The 20,561-nt window shown below is 42.6% G+C and overlaps 1 protein-coding gene across 8 annotated transcripts in view; it reads right to left on the reverse strand.

Annotated features, from left to right (window-relative positions):
• The window catches only part of hnf1ba (HNF1 homeobox Ba), a 107,216-nt gene extending 92,005 nt beyond the window's left edge, over nt 1-15,211 (reverse strand). For 2 of the 8 annotated variants that reach the window (XM_078548048.1, XM_078548047.1), the window contains exons 1-4: nt 14,489-14,890; nt 6,508-6,707; nt 2,407-2,668; nt 640-863 (exon numbers count right to left, since the gene is read on the reverse strand). In XM_078548048.1, the coding sequence (XP_078404174.1) occupies nt 640-863; nt 2,407-2,668; nt 6,508-6,707; nt 14,489-14,838 (1,036 nt within the window). In that variant the 5' untranslated portion in view covers nt 14,839-14,890. Of the gene's footprint in view, nt 1-630; nt 864-2,406; nt 2,669-6,507; nt 6,708-14,488 lie in introns of all 8 variants that reach the window. The other 6 variants (XM_078548042.1, XM_078548041.1, XM_078548046.1 and 3 more) reach the window with 5 other exon arrangements.
• Nucleotides 15,212-20,561: the final 5,350 nt, after the last annotated feature.

Raw genomic sequence — 20,561 nt, forward strand, 5'->3', positions numbered from 1 at the left:
ATTTTCAAGTGACTTCAATGGAGAGTAAAATCGGATGGGGTATGAAACCCAACATTGCAATCTCGCCAGTCCCATGACAAGTAAATTAGGTTAAAATTGCACTTGTAGAACAAATCATAGCAGCCTGCTTGATTGGCACCCCATCCACCACCTTAAACATTCACTCCCTCCACCACAGTGGCAGCAGTGTGTACCATCTACAAGATGCACTGCAGCAACTCACTAAGGCTCCTTCGATGGCACCTTCCAAACCCATGACCTCTACCGCCTCAAAGACCAAGGGCGGCGGATGCATGGGAACACCACCACCTGCAAGTTTCCTTCCAAGTCACATACCATCCTGACTTGGAACCATATCTCCGTTCCTTCACTGTCGCTGGGTCAAAAGCCTCGAACTCCCTTCCTAACAGCACTGTGGGTGTGTACCCACACCACATGGACTGTAGTGGTTCAAGAAGGCAGCTCACCACCACCTTCTCAAGGGCAATAGAGGCTGGCCTAGCCAGTAATGCTCACACCCCAGGAAAGAATAAATAAACACCCTCACCAAGTGCCAGCCCGAATTCCACTTTTACGGCACATTGCACGTTCAGAAGGTACACTGGCATAAAGCAATGGACAACAGCTTACCGTGCTTACTTGAGGGGGATGAGTTTGGCTGCGGGTGGTGCGGAGAGCTGTGAGACAGGAGCGGGTTCATGCTGTGTGACTGAACATTGTACGCGTCCATGGCGAGTTTCTGACGGAAAGCTTCCTCCTTCCTTCGGTTGGCAAACCAGTTATACACTCTGACTTCTGTAACCAGATTTGATCCCAGTCCGTGTGCTTTAGAAGGGGAGACGCCACGTTGTATGCATTCAGCTCTGAGGTGAAAAGCGACAGTATTGCTTTAAATAGTTTATCTGGGTGTTCTTGAATGCCCTTGTCCCATTAAAAATGAATTGCTTAATTATATCACATACCATCACTTACTTAATTTCGTTCATATCGGAATGCATTTGATTACATCAATAAAAAATTTCACGTGACATAAACATGGATTCAAACATAACACAGACCTGTTGATAAAAAACTGTTTCGGGAACAAGGCTTTTTCACTGTACAAAGGATTTGGATAGTGAGGACTCAATTCAGGTTCAAGGTTTCTTTCGAATCCCATTTCTGAAACTTAGGGGAAGAAATAAGTTGAAACTTAAGATTCATTCTGCTTTTCTCTGTCCTTCCTTTTCTTGAAGGTGCCTGGCCAAGATTGTCTGGCCAAGATTTCCTGCTCTTGTGTCTTCAGTCCCAGATTTCCCATTGGTTAAATTGAACACGTGGACGTTGGTAAAAGCAGGAGAGACAAACCCACCCATTTTTTTGCTAACAGTAAGTGCAGGTGGCACCACTGGTGTAACTGGCTGAGATGAATTAATGATCCTGACCATGTATCGTGAGGGAGGTGCGTTAAATATAGACAGTTACACCCTAGAAGAGAGAATCTGAAAGGAGTGAAAAACAAAATTTGGCTCTTGAGAGTTTTAATAGTAACTCCTTCACAATACTGGGCTCAATAACTAGCCCCAAATATATCATCAGCACTCACTGGTTACACAAAAATATCGCCCCACCCCAACCCCATTAAAAAACAAACTACAACACAGAAATATACTAAGAGAGTAAAATGTTAGTGATAAGGCTGTGTCATTGTTTTACCTTGAATAGTGACACCAGCAGTAACAATGTTCAATTAATTGTTCTAATGGTGACCTCCTGAACCCTTAATCACATTAATTCAACTTTGACCAAAGGGGGAATGTCACTGACTAAATTCTATTAGAAATTGCAGAGAAATCAGAAGTAGAATATCTAGCTTGCATCAGAAATGATATAGTTTGGAACAATCACTTCGGTTTGGCAATATGCTGATCACACTCACACTGTTTGGCCAAAAACAGGACAAGAAAGGGACAGGAGCACAGGGGCCAATGTTACCAAGCAAAGCATTGCAAAGATTGTAATGAGTCTTTGAAATAAGATTGCATTGGTTTATAATGCCATGCTGCCTGTAATCATTTCCTGCCCAATCTAATTATTCCCCCTCTTCTCCTGAATTTGCTGACCTTAGGCCTGGTACAGTTCATAGGGTTGGCGACCCGTTGAGAACACAGCCAAGGCTGATCCTGTCCTCACTTGATGGACTTTGTGGGCAAGAGCCACTGGATCAGGAGGGGGATTCCAGGCTGATCTGTCCTCTCCCCCGCTCCTGGGGTGCTGAGGCCAATGGTGGCATCCCTACTGTGACATGGTTACAATCAACTGACTCAACAGCAGTCAGGGATTGACCTTGGACCCATCCACACATGACAGTGTACTTAGCAAGGATAACTGTGCATATTTTTGAATTACCAGGTTATCATCACCTACCTGTTGCATTCCTCCACTAGTGCCTCCCGTTCCTCCTTGCTGGGGTTCTTCTGCCTCTCATAAGCCTGGTACAATATTTGCTGGGATGCTGGTCCCCATTTAAACCTGTTGCGACGCATCTTCTTATTGGCAGGCTCAGTGCCCAGCTCCGAGGCCTGCCCCTGGTCTTGCTGATTGAACTCTGGAAAGAGAAACAGCAGCTGATCTGGCCTGCTTTTGTCTGTCATATTGTTTCCAGTATTCTGGATAGTCTGGTTGAATTCTGAAAGAGAAAGGATAGATTTTACCCAGCCTATACACAACAGGAAAGCACTGATTTATATATTCTTCAAAAATTCATGACAAGATTTCAAATATAGTCACAATCAAATCTCATGAACAAAAGCTACAGAATGAAAACTTGATGTGGAAACACAGCACTGCTTTCTGTCGCTCTCTGTAGCTTGTGGTTTGTTGTTGAATGTTATATTATCTTAGAGAAAACAATGGCATAATTGATAGTTGTAGGCTGGAAAAACCAAATTCAGTGACATTTCAAAGCTAGTGTCTTATTAGGCTAAAGAAGGTTACATAGAACCATACAGAATTTACAGTACAGAAACTGGCCCAACTGGTCAATGCTTGTTTATGGATAACATGAGTTTCCTCCCACCCTACTTCATCTAACACCATGTGCATATCCTTCCATCCCTTTCCCCCTCGCCTACTGATCTAGCTTTCCCTTAAAGGCATCAATGCTACTCGTCTCAACAAATCCATGTGGTAACATTCCACATTCTGACCATTCTCTGAGCAAAGTAGTTTCTCCTGAATTCATTACTGGATCGATAAGTGACGGCCTAATATTCATGGCCCCTAGTTTTGGGCTCCTTTACAAGCGGAATCATCCTCTCTCTATGTTGCTAGTTCTACAGTGTTCAATGGGAACTGATAGTTATTTGTAGCAAAGTATCAATATTCATTGCCCTTCATGAGTGATAGTTCTTTTTGTTCTGAATTCATTGTGACATCGCACAGGGAAATTTTAACCAAACTGTCCCTTAGCCTAAACTCTAAAGAGTGTGGTCATCTGAACCGGTACACTTTTCGCATCAGCATTCTGCTGGCCTCTCTTAGTGAGAATGGTATTTTAGAGTCAGAAGTTTGCGCCGTGACCCGGAATATTTTGCAAAACCAATTCCAAGGAAGTGGGATAACTAGCCCATCGTCGCTGTCCTTATAATATTTGCCATTGAAGACCTCCTGTGTCTATAAATATACATTTTCAAAAGCTGGAATGTGACATTCCCATGCTGAATGGGTTAAAATCCAATCAGTTTCCATACACGATATAACCATTATGGATATAGATCTTAGTAATGGAACCTAATGACAAATCTATTTTACTGTGGAACAAGGAAATGGTGTGTCATCAGCTATTGACTAGCCAAGATCTGTCAGCGTGGAGATTATGGAGTAAGGAGAAATATGAATTGTGCTGCAGGTATCTTAACAAAGATGACTCCTTCTAATCCAGGAATTGACTGTAAATGCAATGAAACAGCCTTAGTGCCTAGATGTGTTCAGAGACTAAACATTGATGAGAAAGTTTTTAAATTAAGAACTTGATATGTACATATCATAGGGAAAAATGAGTAGAAAAATAAGAATATATTGGTAGAATTGTTAATAGAGTCCCAATTGATAGTAAAATACAAATGTTCTTTGCTGTGCTATTATTGTGACTTAACCTAAATAATGGCATAAGAAGCATTATCATGAAGATTAGATAAGTTATTCCCAATGTCATGCATTTATAAGATTAAGGTGGATTTCTATATGACTAAAAATATAAAACAACATTTAAAAATATCATCTCCATTTTACCATTGTTTTCATTTTCCAATGGGACTAATAAGTTGAGTTTGATTAATGTATATACACGTATAGATGTGTATATTTATATAAGAGGAAGGAATTGCATATTCAGTCAGGTAGTACTAACCATATTATAAATGGCTTCTGTCAGCAAAAGCCTGGGATTGAATTATTGATTTAAATTGACTATTGTTTTTTTCATGTATATAATCTGCATTTTTTTTAACAAAATGTGAATTAAGAAATGCTGTTCAGCATATTTATGTCTGAAATGCAATGTGTATGAAAAAATATCAAAGGTAATAACAATCTAAGAACTGATAACGTTTGTTTATTATTGAAAACTCCAGTCCGATCATGCAAAAAAGCACTGAGACTAAAAAGTAATTGGGGTTAATCAAGAAACAATGGTTACATGCTTTTAAAGCACCAGTTTGATATCATGTAGAACTATAGAAGAAAAATAAAGGAATATTGTTGACCATCTTAGATCCTGTGACCATTATTTAATAGCAGATCCATTTGGATCCTGTGTTTATTGCGCCATCTTAACTCCAAAATGTCGTATGCCTTTCGATTACATTATAACCTGTGATATTCTGCATTATGTACACGAGCTCAGTTCACATAGTTTCATTTTCTGTGATATTTTTGTTAGCAGTGGATGTCAAGATAGACAGTAGCAGATGGCAAGTTCCACATTTAAATTGTGTGATCTGAAATGCTTTTGTACCAGGTTGTTTGCACTGCTGCAACACTGAATTTATTTCATTGTGTATTGCAGACCTGGAATTTATTGTTATAGACTATCCCATTTTCCCCCTGACAATAGATTACTGGCAATTAAGCTGCACATTATATCACAACTATTCAGCCTTATCAAATAATTACAGGTTGGCGTATTGTTTTGAAAATATCATTTTTTCCCCTTAAGCTAGTACGATAACAGTAGAGAAATGTTCAAATGAACAGTGTTTTGGCTCTGTACCTGAGTAGGGAGTGGACAGAGGAGGGTGACTGAAGCTATAATTTAAATAAATGAGACTGCCTTTCTAAACCAGTAAAATGGACACTGAGGGTTTATTTCAGTAAATTGCCTCCAAGTTACTTGCTTTCAGATGGTCATTGCTGTTATCAATATTTCCTATGTAAATATGGAGGAATCACCAAATTGCACAAAGTATATGGTGTAAAATGATTCTCCAGATCACAAGACAATTACAGTTCGGGGAGGCCACTCTGCCCATCTTTTCAATCTATCCAGAATTGTTAATGTTGGAATTGTGCTGTAATAGGGTACATGCTTTAAGTTGGTAGTTAAGAGCAGCTGTTCCCAATTGGGGAAGTACTCGGGTTTCATTGCAAGGGTATAAAAAGGTGCTCACACTGGTTGTTGGAAGCGTCTGTGTTTTTACTCTGCAGGCTTGGAAATAAACCAGTCTTAAGGTGCAGGCTGGCTTCAGACTCATTCTTTCCTCAGTATACGATTATTAATATTAACAAGAATTACCCTAAAGTTCCCACTGCACCCCCCTCCAATTTGACTTCTAAACCATTCCTACCTTCATGGCCCTATCGAGGGTCAATTCCTTATGTGCATCACTGTCTGTGTGACAAAGCACTTCCTGGTGTCAGCCCCAAAACTGCATTTTACTAAATCTGTGTCCCTTCATCCTACTCTGGCAAGGGAGAACTGGATGTGTTTCTGGAGAAAGATGGGATTGAAGGATGTGGTGAGAAGGCAGCAAGATGTCTCAGGGATCAAGCAGAAAGGGACAGGTTCATTAGGTAAGTGACCTTTTCCTATATCTTTTTATGCTTTCTTTCATTGCTAAATACAGCATATGCAAACTAAACATAAAATTAAAATGAAAAATCTCCTGAATTTCTTTATTTACCACATGCCAAACGGTTTACTATCCCCAGTATTGGAATTATGCATAGAAAGATCCCAGAGGTGGCAGTTTCCAAATGCCTGGGAGAAATTACTTGGCTTATCCATAAGAAATGTGAATTCTACATTACATTAACCTGAATGTATAAAATCACCTGGAGGTGGGACCACTTCAGTATAATATAACCAGAAACTAAGAGGGTTATTTTAGAGAATGGGTAAACTCTTCACCTGTATTTTTCTCACAGTCACATCATTTACAGCTCACTGTAGTGTTATTTGAGAAGAATGTACAATTTCAATGATGCCCACCCGCTTCCCCACATCCCCTTTTGGGCAACGGCACTTACGTCTCTGAATCTCTTGCTGCTTCCTAATGTACCAGGTGTAGAGGGCAGCTCGCTTCTGATTTTTCATTGGGGTGCCTTTGTTGAGATGCTGCGAGAGGTGAGATTGATTGAGACCCGTCACGTCCACTACTTCCCTTTGTGGAATGTTGTGCTGTTGCATGTAACCTTTGATCATCTTCGCCGCTCGCCATGGGTCTTCCCTATTGAGTCATCAAATAAACATATTATATATAACTCAGTCATCCCCATTGTCCTTAGGAAAACCACAACTTCCTTACAAGGGAACAAAAAACCTACAACAACCAAAAGCTGGGCACTATCGCATTTTAAAACATGTCTTTTAGCAACTCACTTGTATTCATCCATGTACTTCTAAATAAACTGCTAGAACAACTAACTGTTTTATCCAAATTGCAGGGGATTGCACTAACTTGAACTTGTAATACACTGAGATGAGGGCTCTCCCTTACTGTATTAGGGCTGCACACTGTGCCTCTCACCATTAGGTTAGTATTTCTTTTTTTAATCCATTCATGGGATTTGAGCTCTCTAGGCCAGCATTATTGCCCATATCTAATTGCCTTTGAGAATGTGGTGGTGAGCTGCCTTCTTGAACCACTGCAGGCTGTGTGGTGTAGGTACACCCACAGTGCTGTTAGGGAGAGAGTTCTGGGATTTTGGTAAAGCCACAGTGATATAGTTTCAAGTCAGAATGATGTGTGACTTGGAGGGGAACTTGCAGGTGGTGGCGTTTCCATGCATCTGCTGCCTTTGTCCTTCTAAGTGGTAGAGGTTGCAGGTTTGGAAGGTGTTGTTGATGGAGCCTTGGTGAGTTGTTGCAGTGCATCTTGTAGATGGCGCACACTGCTGCCACTGTGCGTCAGTGGTGGACGGAATGAATGTTTATGGTTGTGGATGGGATGCCAATTAAGTGGACTGTTTTTTTTCCTGGACGGTGTTGAGCTTCTTGAGTGTTGTTGGAGCTGCATTCATCCAGGCAAGTGAAGAGTATCTCATCACATTCCTGACTTGTGCCTTGTAGATGGTGGAAATGTTTGAAAGAGTCAAGAGGTGAATGACTCACCAGTGATTATCCAACCTGTGACCTTATCTCCTAGCAATAGTATTTATGTGGCTGATCTAGTTATGTTTCTGATCAATGGTGACATCTAAGATGTTAATGGTGGGGGATTGGGTGATAGTAAATGCCATTGAATATCAAGGGGAGGTGGTTAAGACTTTCTTTCATTGGAGATGGTCATTGTCTGGCACTTGTGTGGCACAAATGTTACTTGCCACATATCAGCCCAAGCTTGAATGTTATCTAGGTCTTACTGCATACAAGTAAAGACTGCTTTCATTTCTGAGGAATTGCAAATTGAGCTGAAAACTGTGCAATCATCAGCGAACATCCCCACTTCTGATCTTATGATGGAGGGAAGGTGATTGATGAACTAGTCTAAGATTATTGAACCTAAGGCACTACCCTGAGGAACTCCTGCAATTACCATGTCGGCTTTTGTTCTAAGTATGACTCCTGGCAGTGGAAAATTTTCCCCAATTCCCATTGACTACAGTTTTTCTGTGGCTCCTTGATGCCACAGTCAAATGTTGTTTCATTTCAAGGGCAGTCACTCTCAGCTTACCTCTGAAATTCAGCTCTTTTGTCCAGGTTTGGATCAATGCTGCAATGAGGTCAGGCGCTGAGTGGCCTCGGCGGAACCCACACTGAGCATCAGTGAGGAGGTTATTGGTGGGTAAGTGCCCCTTCAAAGCACATGCAATGACACTTTCCACAACTATGCTGATGATTGAGAGTAGACTGATGGAGCGGCAATGGCCAAATTGGATTTGTCCTGCTTTTGGTGGACATGACATGCCTGAGGAATTTCCCACTTTGCTGGGTCGATGCCAATGTTGTAGCTGTACTGGAACAGCTCAGCTAGAGGTGCACTTAGCTCTGGAGCACAAGTCTTCGGCAATGCAGCCGGAATGTTGTCAGGCTCCGAGCCTTTGCTGTATCCAGTTTGCTGAGCAATTTCTTGATATCATGCGGAGTGCATCGAATTGTCTGAAGACTGGCTTCCGTAATGCGGGGATCTCAGGAGAATGCTGAGATGGATCATCCACTCAGCACGTCTGGCTGAATTTGCAAACACTTGAGCCTCGTCTTTTGCTCTCATGGCTGGATTCCAGATCTCGGATCTGTTCCACTGGTCATGTGATAATTTAGCTTTGTCTTTAGCATGATGCTTTTGTTGGTTAATGTGCTGTAAAAGCTGCACCAGGTTGGCACCTCATTTTTAGGTTTGCCTGGTGCTGCTCCTGGCATGCTCGCCTGCACTCCTCATTGATGTAATGGTAGAGTGAAGAATATACCAGGCCATGAGGGTACAGATTCTGATGGAATACAATTCTGCTGCGGATGAGGGACTGTAGTGCCTAATGGATGCCCAGTTCTGAGTTGTTCTGAATCTATTCCATTTTGCACAGTGGTAGGGCCACACAACACAATGGAGGACATCCTCAATGTGAAATTGGGACTTCATCTCCACAAGGACTGTGGAGTATTCACTCCCACCAAGGCTGTCATGGACAGATGTATCTGTGGCAGGTAGTTTGGTGAGGACCAGGTTAAGTAGGCTTTTCCCTTGTATTGTTGCTCTCACCCCCTGCTGCAGACCCAGTCTAGCAGTCATGTCCTTTAGGACATGGCCAACTCGGTCAGTAGTGGTGCTACTGAGCCATTCTTGGTGATGGACATTGAAATCCCCACCCAGAGAACATTCTGTACCCTTGTTACCCTCAGTGCCTTCCAAAAGGTGTACAGCACAGAGGAGTACTGATTCAGCAGCTGAGGAAGGGCAGTGGGTGGTCATCAGTAGGAGGCTTCTTTGCTCTAATTTGACCTGATGCTGTGAAACTTTGAGTCCAGAGTCGATGTTGAGGACTCTCAGAGTTACTCCCTCCCGACTGTACACCACTGTGCTGCCACCTCTGGTGGGTCTGTCCTGCCATTGGGACAGGACATGCCCAGGAGTAGTGATGGAGGAGTCTGGAACATTGACTGAAAGGTGTGATTTGAAGAGTATGACCATGAGAGGCTGTTGCTTGATTAGCCTGTGGAGGGGCAGCTCTCCCAATTTTGACACAGGTCCCCAGATGTTAGGGAGGTGGACTCTGCAGGGTCGGCTGGGCTGCTTGTGCCTTTGCCTTTGAATCCAATGCCAAGGTGGTCTTTCCCTTATTATACTTTGTTGTGGAGTTTGATACAACTGAGCAGCTCCCTAGACCATTTCAGGGCACGGTTAAGGGTGAGCCATGTTGCTGTGGGTCTGGGGTCACATCCAGGCCAGATGGGGTAAAAGGGGGGGGGGGGGGGGGCAATTTTTATCCCCAAATGGACAGTAATGAACCAGGTGGTCTTGACGACCCTTCTTCAGCTCTGAAGAAGTCACGGGGGACTCGAAACATTAACTCTGTTATTCTCTCTCCACCGATGCTGCCAGACCTGCTGCGTTTTTCCAGCACTTTCCGCTTTAGAATAGAACCATGGAACCATAGAACACTACAGCACAGAAAACAGGCCATTCGGCCCTTCTAGTCTGTGCCGAAATATTATTCCGCTAGTCCCATTGACCTGCACCCAGTCCATAACCCTCCAGACCTCTCCCATCCATGTATCTATCCAATTTATTCTTAAAACTTAAGAGTGAGCCCGCATTTACCACGTCAGATGGTAGCTCGTTCCACACTCTCACCACTCTCTGAGTGAAGAAGTTCCCCCTAAACCTTTCCCCTTTCACCCTAAAGCCGTGAAAACCATAGAAAAGTTACAGCACAGAAGGAGGTCATTCGGCCCATCTTGTCCATGCCAGCCCGAGGACACCCAGGTGCCCTTTCTAATTATTGGGTTTAAGGACGAGGTGGCGGGATGAAAAGTTTCGATGTTCACTGTCCATCTCGCAGCGCCCGGCCGGGTGACCAGCCCGGATTCGGGTGGATTTTCACCCAGTGAAGTGGCCCCCCGCTGACCCCAGCACAGACCATGAAACATCCCCGACCAGTTACTAACCCCAGAAAGCGCAAGAGAGAAAATAAAAAATCCCGACCATTCATTTTCGGTTCGGTGGGGTTCATTTTTTGGGTTAATTGGCGTTGATTTTTTTGAAAGATGACACACGTTGTCTACCTTGATCGCCAAGCCAGAGATTCATTTAAACCCACCCCAGCCCCTCCCTGACACAAATAAACTGCGGTCCGGAGTCCACCCTCACTGCCCATTGCACTGAGTGGTGGGGGGGGCTGAGGGGGGCTGAATGTGGGCCCGGGGAGGGTGGGGGGGACAGGCAGCCCCCAGTTCCCTCGGGACCTTATTGATTTTTGTCCCTATTTACAGATCTCAGAGTCCCAGCCTGTGGGGGTGGGAGGAGCGGTGCACATTTGGAAAAAGCGGCTGATTTGTTCATTTCATCCTAGCCGGAAATTTCATGGAAATTTGGAATCCACAGTTAAACTGTAGCGGATTATATATATATATATATATATTTCCAAAATAAGAATTGTCAGGTTGGTGATATTCCCATATATTTTGAAATGATTCAAACGTGTGTGTGTGTGTGTGTGTGTGATTGACCTGAAATCATCCTAGGGTGTGTGGGAGTGCAATAGGCAATTTCCACCCCGTTTGTTAACTTATCCTATTCTCTACGGTGCTATTTATTCGCTATGTAATTTTTTTTTTCCCCACCCTTCTCTCTCTGAATTATGAAACAACAAATGGTTTATCTGATGACTGGCGGGCCCCCCTCTCGTTAAGACCATACGAACGAGTGACAACATTTCGTTTCGGTTTGGGTTAATTCAAACGTTTGGAGTCGTTTATAATTTTTTCTGAAAAGAGAGAGAGAGAGAGGGAGAGAAGAAAAATATATAGCCGTTTGCAAGATGCGCTGAAGTCGGAATTAAAAACATTTTCCTGTTTACCCTTTTGCTCCAGGAACATTATCACCGATTGGATTCCTGTCCCGTGGTAACATGTTTGAATTGAACCCTTTCTTGGCGTCGCTCGTGAAGCAGAAGTGAAACGAATATTAAGGAGGCAGATAAACAACGGTCCAAAAAAAAATAATAATAATTCAGGTAGGAAATGCGGCAACAATCCGCCCAGCCCTTTAAACGTGCTGTAAGTGGAAAGACAGCACTGAGTTGTTGTATAAAAAACAAGGAGGGAGAGACGATGTGTGTCCTCTGGTTCGCTCCAGACTCATGGGCGGTTTTTTTTCCTAAATCGAATTTTACACATTGTACACTGTTCCCTTCAAATCTGATTGTCGATTGTAATTTTTTACATCATATTTAGTCAGTTATCACCGTCTCCCAACCCAAACACAAACACACACACACACATGTTTGTCTAGGGCATTGCCCGCATTTGGATTCAAGTCCCTTTTACAACTCTGCTTTGCCAATGAGTAACCAAGTTAGCCATTCACCTTCTAATCAAAGTGTGTTCCACTTTTCTGTTCATTCGGGGTTGATGATTTATAATAAATTAATAGCACTCTGCAGAAACGTCAGCTCCACGTGTTCTACAAGCTTGGGTCAGATTTATATTTACAAACTGTTACAAGGGCGGCTGAAACAAAAGCTGCAAGAGACACCCTTCGCCTGCCTTCTCAAATAAACAACACAGGAGGCGATTTAAAATTTAACACATTTCGAAGATTGGCGGAGTTGCTGTTGGGCTTTTTAAAACGTATTTCAACGCGTATTGGAAATGTTTAAATCTAAATAATTCTATATATATTATATATACATATATATACATATATATATGTGTATGTGCGTATGTATAAAGTTATTGTTCCATACACACAGTCAACTTTCCCTTGCTACAGACTATGGTGAATGGGGAAAATGCACTGATTTTCACTGTTACAATATTACATTCAGCTTCCTCCGGATCAATTTGGGTTCCAAAGCTGAACGAATGGGCACAATTTCTCACTCTGTTCTCGGGACACAGAGGGACCTGGGCCCGGGCGGAGGCTGCACGGGTTTTTATTTTCTAACACTCAGTGTCCGCTCCACGGTCCCCTGCCTCCTGTCCATGTCCCTCTTTCAGTAACTGAGTCAAAAGCTTAGGATTTATGGGCGATTTAAAACAATGGCTTGGAAATAAAGCGAACCAGTTTTAAATTGCCAAAAGGAACACTTGTAACAGACGCCTCCAGCCAGGACAGCGGTTCGCTGCAAGTGTATAGGTTCCACCAACGCCTGTGCTCTTCCTCACATAAGAGTGCAACTTTCTAGGGGCTTAACGTTCGCTCTTCTGTCAATTTAACTGCTGTGTTTTCAGATGTTAAAGGATCAGCCGAACTTCAAATAAAATTAATTTCTGCTTCAAGTTATTAGGCAGTTCAACTGTCAGAACGTGTTTATCATCCATTAATTTAATGTTACCTAGAACATGAAACATCCCCCAGCGAACCGAATCACGTAACTTTAAGGAGTTTTTATGGTTAAGTTATGTGTCAGCTTTAAAAGAGGGCAACTCTTTTAAAGGGCAAACCTTGTGTCTCCTTGATGATTATTTCAGTAGGTACAATATATTTCAATTATTACTGTGATGATTTCAGGAGGTACAGTATACTTCAATTATTACTGTGATTATTTCAGGAGGTACAGTATACTTCAGTTATTACTGTGATTATTTCGGGAGGTACAGTATACTTCAGTTATTACTGTGATTATTTCATGAGGTACAGTATACTTCAATTATTACTGTTATTATTTCAGGAGGTACAGTATACTTCAGCTATTACTGTGATTATTTCAGGAGGTACAGTATACTTCAGCTATTACTGTGATTATTTCAGGAGGTACAGTATACTTCAATTATTATTGTTATTATTTCGAGAGGTACAGTATACTTTAATTATTACTGTGATTATTTCGGTAGGTACAGTATACTTCAATTATTACTGTTATTATTTCAGGAGGTACAGTATACTTCAATTATTACTGCGATTATTTCAGGAGGTACAGTATACTTCAATTATTACTGTGATTATTTCAGGAGGTACAGTATACTTCAATTATTACTGTGATTATTTCAGGAGGTACAGTATACTTCAATTATTACTGTGATTATTTCAGGAGGTACAGTATACTTCAATTATTACTGTGATTATTTCAGGAGGTACAGTATACTTCAATTATTACTGTGATTATTTCAGGAGGTACAGTATACTTCAATTATTACTGTGATTATTTCAGGAGGTACAGTATACTTCAATTATTACTGTGATTATTTCAGGAGGTACAGTATACTTCAGCTATTACTGTGATTATTTCAGGAGGTACAGTATACTTCAGCTATTACTGTGATTATTTCTGCCCAATTTATAGACCCATGCAGCGCTCAGTTGCGAAAGAGCTTCTGGCTAAATGGGACAGGGTGTATAGTGCAGGTGAAACTGGCAAAATGACAGTGTGAAACTGACAACGTGCGCAGTTACCGCTCCCCGGTCAGTAAAAACCTGACACAGACAAAAAACCCACCAAGATCACTGCCTCATCCCGTCCGCCTGGAGTCCTGGGCAGCAGCGACCTCGCTTCGGAAATGTATTTCTACATCAAATATACAGCAGGAAAGAAACGCTTTGAGAATAGCCGGGGCATTTCGTTCACCACCGCACAGCTCTTGCGCGTTGCATTTAGTTTATATCCCCCCCCCACCCTCCTCCCCTCCTCTCCCCGATTAAGAAATAAACAGTAAACTATTTGGGTAATTAATAACTCAGCCCACAGGCAGTGAGGGATCTTTACGCCCCTACGGGGTTTTTTTTTTACAAAAAATTGGACAAGATGACCGCTCACTGCATCAGGCGGTGAGTTTGTGTTAAATCATCATCATCATTATTACTATTATTACTATTATTATTATTGAATAAGAATAATTCTGGAGAGGGGTTACCTCAGCATTCTGTCCACCTCAGCCCTCTGCTCGGCCCCTTCCTCGGTATTGAGGGACTCCAGCTCCTTGAGGATCGGGGGCGTATCGTAGTCCTCGCCGTCCTCGGAGCCCTCGTCCTCGGAGAGCTTGCCCTTGCTGTGCCCGTTGGTCAGGGTGTGGAAGACGGCTTTGCTGTCCGAGCCGGAGCCGTTCATCTTCAGTGGGGAGACGGGCAGGTTCTCCAGCTTCACCTCGAAATTGGGAGAGGGCTCCAACTCTTCCAGAGCCTGAATCAGGACATCTTTAGATAGCCCAGAACCCAACAAAGCGCTCAACAGCTCCTGTTGGAGAGATGTCAATTTGGACACCATATTTTAAATAGACCAAACTTTTTTTTTTAAATTAAAAAAAAAGAAAATATATATAAACGCAAAACAGACCAATCGGATCCTTTGTGACCGCTCGTCTCTCTCTCTCTACCCCCCCCTCCTCCTCCTCTCTCCCTTTCCCCCACCCCACCCCCCAGTGGTGCATCAAAAAAAGAAATAATATTTAAGAAGGAAAAACAGAAAATTAACAATCCGGAGAAGCCCGTATTCCCTGCCAGGCGCCGTTCGCTCTACGGTGCCATGATCTTTGGGAAGAAATATAAGAATATGCAAATCGGCGGGAAGTCTTTCGCAGGACGGGGGGAAAAAAAAAAGGTCTTAGTAATATGCAAATACAGACTGGCTGCGAGAGAGTGCGTTGGAGGAGCCGGGACAATGTGAACTGCGGCTCATTGTGTTTACATTTGAGACTGGCGCATTTTATTGGGCGCTATTTATCGCTCCGCACCTACAAAACTCTGAACTTTGGACCAGCGATGCACAAAAGTCCAGAGTCTGCTAAAGTACCAGCCGAATGGATACACTGCGCAAGCAGCGGGGGCATTTTATTTTATTTTTTTTAAAAACACACACACACACACACACACACCAACGTCCATTTAAAGAAAAGAGATGGTAAAATATGGGACTGTTAAGGGGAGGTTAACGCACACACACAATAAAACAAACAGCTGAGAGGGGGCGAAATCAAGCGTCGAGCTTTTGTTTTTAAGATTGCTAGTTTCAAGTTTTGCAGAACGCATGTCAAATGCCGGAGAGTAGGTCATTACAGGGCAAATTAGATAAAGGTCTGATTTTTTTTAAAGGTTAGGTGTATGAAATAAGAATTGAATCAAAACAGGCCGCCGGTTTGGGAATTGGAGAGATTAGTGCTGGAGTTTAAGACAGTGCAAAGGAAATTTAGCAGCACCGAAATTATTCCGAACGAATTAGCGACCCCAATAACGTAAGAGAGGTTTAATTTAAATTGTTTTGAACGGGTCTTGCTAATAACCATGACAAATCCGCAGCTTTTTTTTTCCCAGAATAAAACCATCGAATTTAGATTTGCGTTCCTTAATTTGACTTTCGGATTACTTCTGGGCGAAATGAACACGTTTCACGAATTTGTGTCAATTGCACAGGGTTGGATTCATTGCTGCGATTAGAAACGAAGGTGAACCAGTTTAAAGCGTGTCCTGTTATCAGCCTCTGTCAGACTCTCAAGTCATCATCCTCCCAACATGGAAGAAGGGTTTGTTCAGGACTGTTAGATTGGTGCAATTTGTTAAACGAAAGGGATAGATTCAAGTGTTGAATTGTATTGCGAGTTAGAAACGGTTTTGTGGAGATTTAAAACACATCATTTGTAATTATTCAGAAATTGCAAGTTTAGCTACCACGTGCATAATCACATTTTATATCCACTTTAAAACAAGTAAATGGAGGAAGTTGGTTTGGTTAAAATAAATGGTGCATTTCTCTTTTGAGTCTAGGAATTAAAACATCAAAATAGAACCACGAGGACGCGAGTAAAAATACTTGGTACACTTTATAATATATATTTTTTTAAAAATGAAGTGCATTTCTCTTCAGTTTCGAACTGATCTTCGCTGAGTTTTTTTTTCTCGGAGCAACAGTTCAAACGGATTCCTAAAACAATGTCCCTTCAGGAGGGCGCTAATGTCCCGGTCGGACTCAACAGGTCCTGCACGACACTTTACAGCAGTTTTATTGCCTGTGTGTTGTTAAATGCTCCCCCCCCCCACCCCACCCCACCCCCCAGCTCCTTCAGACATCCCGTTCAGGATTTGTTTCGCTCCCAGAGACAGCAATGGAGTGCCACATTCTGCGGGTCTGTCTTCCCCTCGTGATGGAGCGAGACACAGTCCCCCACCCCACCCTAAAAGCTTTGCAGAGAAAGCCTTGGTGGTGGCACTTTCTGGATCCGGCACCTGCTCCGGCGCTTTGCAATGCAAACCTGCACGTTAAAATGACATCTGTTTCAACTTCACGCTTAAGAGGCGTCGAGTTTTACTCTCATAGTGAACGTTACAGCCAGTTCGTTAAAAAGCAAAAACGAAGCAATGACAAATCAGGTTTCGGTGCAACGAAATCCCCCTGGGATAGCTCCTATTCTCTGCCCTTAAACTAAAACACCCACTCACACAGGCCAGAGTCGCTGTGTGGAGCTGGAGGTGGCCGCAGCCACGGGTTTTTCTTATCAACAGTTTGATCCTGGAGTTTATAAATGAAGTCCCGTTGGTGATTTAAAAAAAAAACACTTCTCTGGCGCTTGGGAGCGTAAAAATCAAAATAAAATAAAAACAGCAGGGGTTTTAAAAATGGAGAGGAGGGTGATTATTGGATAGATGCGTTGGGAAAGGCTACAAACCGTATCACTCCAAAGGGGGAAATTGCATGGGCCTCCTCTCTGAACTGAACATGTCGTTACTAATGGATAGCAAAGGAGGGGATACTTCAGAATGTCCTATTCTAATATGAGCGCAGTTGATCCAGGGGAGGGGGGTTTCTTCCTGTTCACAGTAAATTGGGGATTTACTTTCCGATCTATAGTCTTACCGTCACTGGCGAATTTGACAGCGAGCACGAGTTTAATGAAAATATATATAGGTCACATATTCACCCAAATGGCCGCCTTAATCGCCAAATAGTTGGCCCACACAGTTCATTACTGGCCAGTGAAACATTCCTCTCCACCTTACAACTCCCAATTATGTGGCAGAACTGTCAGTGATGGCTAAAACCAATTTTCTCTGCTTGCTAAAAAAAAAATAACACGAGTGGAACGTTAATTAATGCCTCTCTAGCAACAGGCGGTCGAATAATAATTCAACCTTTACAAGGTTTTATTCAATGTATTTATTAAGTCATCATCTCCATGTTTGACTGCGGCTTAAAGGTACAACGGCCATTCAGTAAGAAAAAAGCTCCACACAACGAAATGTTTAGGAATTTCAGACAAGAAAATCACTTGGGAGTGAAAATAAAAAACCCGCACTCCTCCCCCACCTCCCCAAGTATACTACAACAAACAGAATGATCGATAAAAGCGGCATGAGGCGGATAAATCAATATTTTTTTTTGTGTAGACCACCTGTTTCTTCACGGGAGGGGTTTCAGTTTCGTTGGCAGAAAAACGGGTTCTGTTGAATAAACCAATTGGGGGGGGAAAGTCTTCCCATAAGAACAGGGATGCAAGGCTTTTGTAGCCGGGAGAGAAACTGGCCTGTGCTGAAAGCTATCAAGTCATTTGGGAAGGTGGACCTCCGAGTTAAAGAGATTAACATCTAAATATTGGGTACTCGGTGCTTTGTCTATCCCGAGCCGGGGAATCTCGGCCGTTAATATCTCTTAGGCTTTATGTGCTAAATAAGCATCGAGTGGACGGGAGAGTGGAAGGGGTCCCTTGTGTCCCTCCAAAACGAATTGGCTCTGACGCCCTCGGTAACAGAATTTTACAGCTTACGCTTTTAACAGCATAGCTCTTGAGAGCAGAATTGCGGGTCCTGTAACCCAGCGTAAAGTTCGTTAGCGCTTTTAATTGTCTTATCTGGTTTTCAGAAACCATCCTATCTTATCCCCTGCACCGTTTCTGTCCTGCGCCTTGTTATGCGGGTCTAACACACAGAGAACAGGCGGGCGACTGGTGGCTTTCTCTGGCTGTGTAAATTGTGCAACTGTCGATCAACAGAAGTAAGTGCAGAGAAAGCGGATTGAATGTTAGCACTCCACGGTGTTACAGCTCAAATGGGAATGTGAAACCACAGTGTATATATATATATTTTTTTTTAAAAACACCCTTAAGTAAAATATTAGGAAACTGGGAATGTCACTACCAAACTTCACGACTTTCTAGTAAAGGTTTGGATCTTTTTCTTTGTGCTTTCTCCTCTGTTACTGTAAACAGAACAAACTCAACTTGTCAATGTGCACTGCTACCTCCTGTAAGCGTTTCACCGGTCAATGGCGAGCTTGCCAAAAGGGAGGGGTGGTGGGGTGGGAGGTGGGGGTGAAGGTGGCACGAAAATAAATGAGATAGGGGGATCGCACTGTTAGGATCTTATGGTCATACTTGTCGCCGTAGAACGGTTTTTTGCATAGATTTGGCCTTTTGATAATCCAGCCAGATTAAACGGTGACTGCGCCTTTAAATTAAGTTTTCGCCTCCCAATGCATAATGCAGTCGCAGTTTATGTAATCAATCTCCAGAGAGGAGAGAGACCCTGAATGGAGCCCATTGTCACTGCAATGTTATCACTCTCCATAATCTTGTAACTTTCCAGAATGGCCCCGCGACGCTGCTTTTGTAGAACAGTAGTCAGGTAATTCCCGCCGATCACCTCAACGACGCTCATGTATTCTTTCAGAGCGTAGTTTATTGGGTTTTTTAAAAAAAAATAAAAGTCTTAATTTTTGTATCCAGGTGACCTTTTAATAAACTGTAAATAGGATGAGGCCACGTTTATCAACATTTTCCAAATTGTGTCTCCTGTCCTCCTTATTAAATAAATAAGTTTGACATATTGATTAAATACATTATAATAACAATAGAGTGCTAGCGCTGCAAAGTGCATCTTCAAATCTAACAATGTGACTGCACAAGTTACTTCAACACGCCGAAGTCTAAATGTGACAGTGGCGAGGAGCTTTCCCTAGTCGTGCAGTCTAGTGGTTTATACTGGGCTGTTATCAAGAGATTAACTCGCGCCTATCAGTTTTATGAAGGGTTGGGGGGATGGGGGGGCGGGCTGGTGGTGGGGAGTTGAAACTTTAATTTTTAAGATGTCATAATCTTACACTTGTTAAACCTGGGAGGAGTTGGTCGGTTTAATTTACAAAGGACCGCCAGATTTCCAGGTCACCTCCTTTTTAGCCTCATTATTTGCCTCGTTATTTACCGGATGATCGAAGGAAGGGATTATGGAAGAGATATTATTATTAAAGAACTCCTGTCATTGCCGGGGGATCCGTACAGAATTCATTTCAAGCGGGATTTTTGGTAGAGAGAGAGAGAGAGAGAGAAATGACACTCGTGCTGTTGTAGAAATCGTCAATAAACATAGTGCAGTTGCAGGTCATCAAATACAAATATCTGGTGCTAAGTATTTCACACGAGGTACTGGAAATAGGGGGGAAATCGTTTCGTTAAAAACTTTGGCAATGCGTTGCTAACGAATTACTTACAGAGGAATATGTGGAGAGTTTGAAGAAATCCCTTTCCAGGGGGGAATTAAAGTGAGCATAAAATGTGTCAATGGAACGACATTACGGAGTTGAGGGGTTTGGGTGTTTTAACACCTGATGTAGAATCAATATTTCGTAGGTGGTTTATGAAATGCATTTGACCTGAGAGCGAGATGGCAACCGGTATTGGCCGGGGGGTCTCACGCTTTGGGAAATATATTGGTTGGTATTTCTCGTTAACGCAGGGACCTGGACAGACTTCTCCAGTTTGGCACATTTGACCATTCTCACCGGTTTCGCTCCTCTTCCCCCAACCTTGCTGAAAATATCCCAAATCTCTCAAGCCCCGTTTGCAAACGGTGCGCTATTTAGAGCCCAGATGTTTATTTAGCTTTGTGTTCCCACTGGAGTTTTCCTATTTCTACAGTAAAGAATGTTTAGAATCTCAATTGTCAAAAGCAATTGGGAACGAATGTCAATTCACGTCGACCATTTTGGTGGCAACCCACGGCTCTTAA

The sequence above is a fragment of the Cetorhinus maximus genome, chromosome 9 (assembly GCF_964194155.1).
Source record: "Cetorhinus maximus chromosome 9, sCetMax3.hap1.1, whole genome shotgun sequence".
In the NCBI taxonomy this organism is placed as follows: Eukaryota; Metazoa; Chordata; class Chondrichthyes; order Lamniformes; family Cetorhinidae; genus Cetorhinus; species Cetorhinus maximus.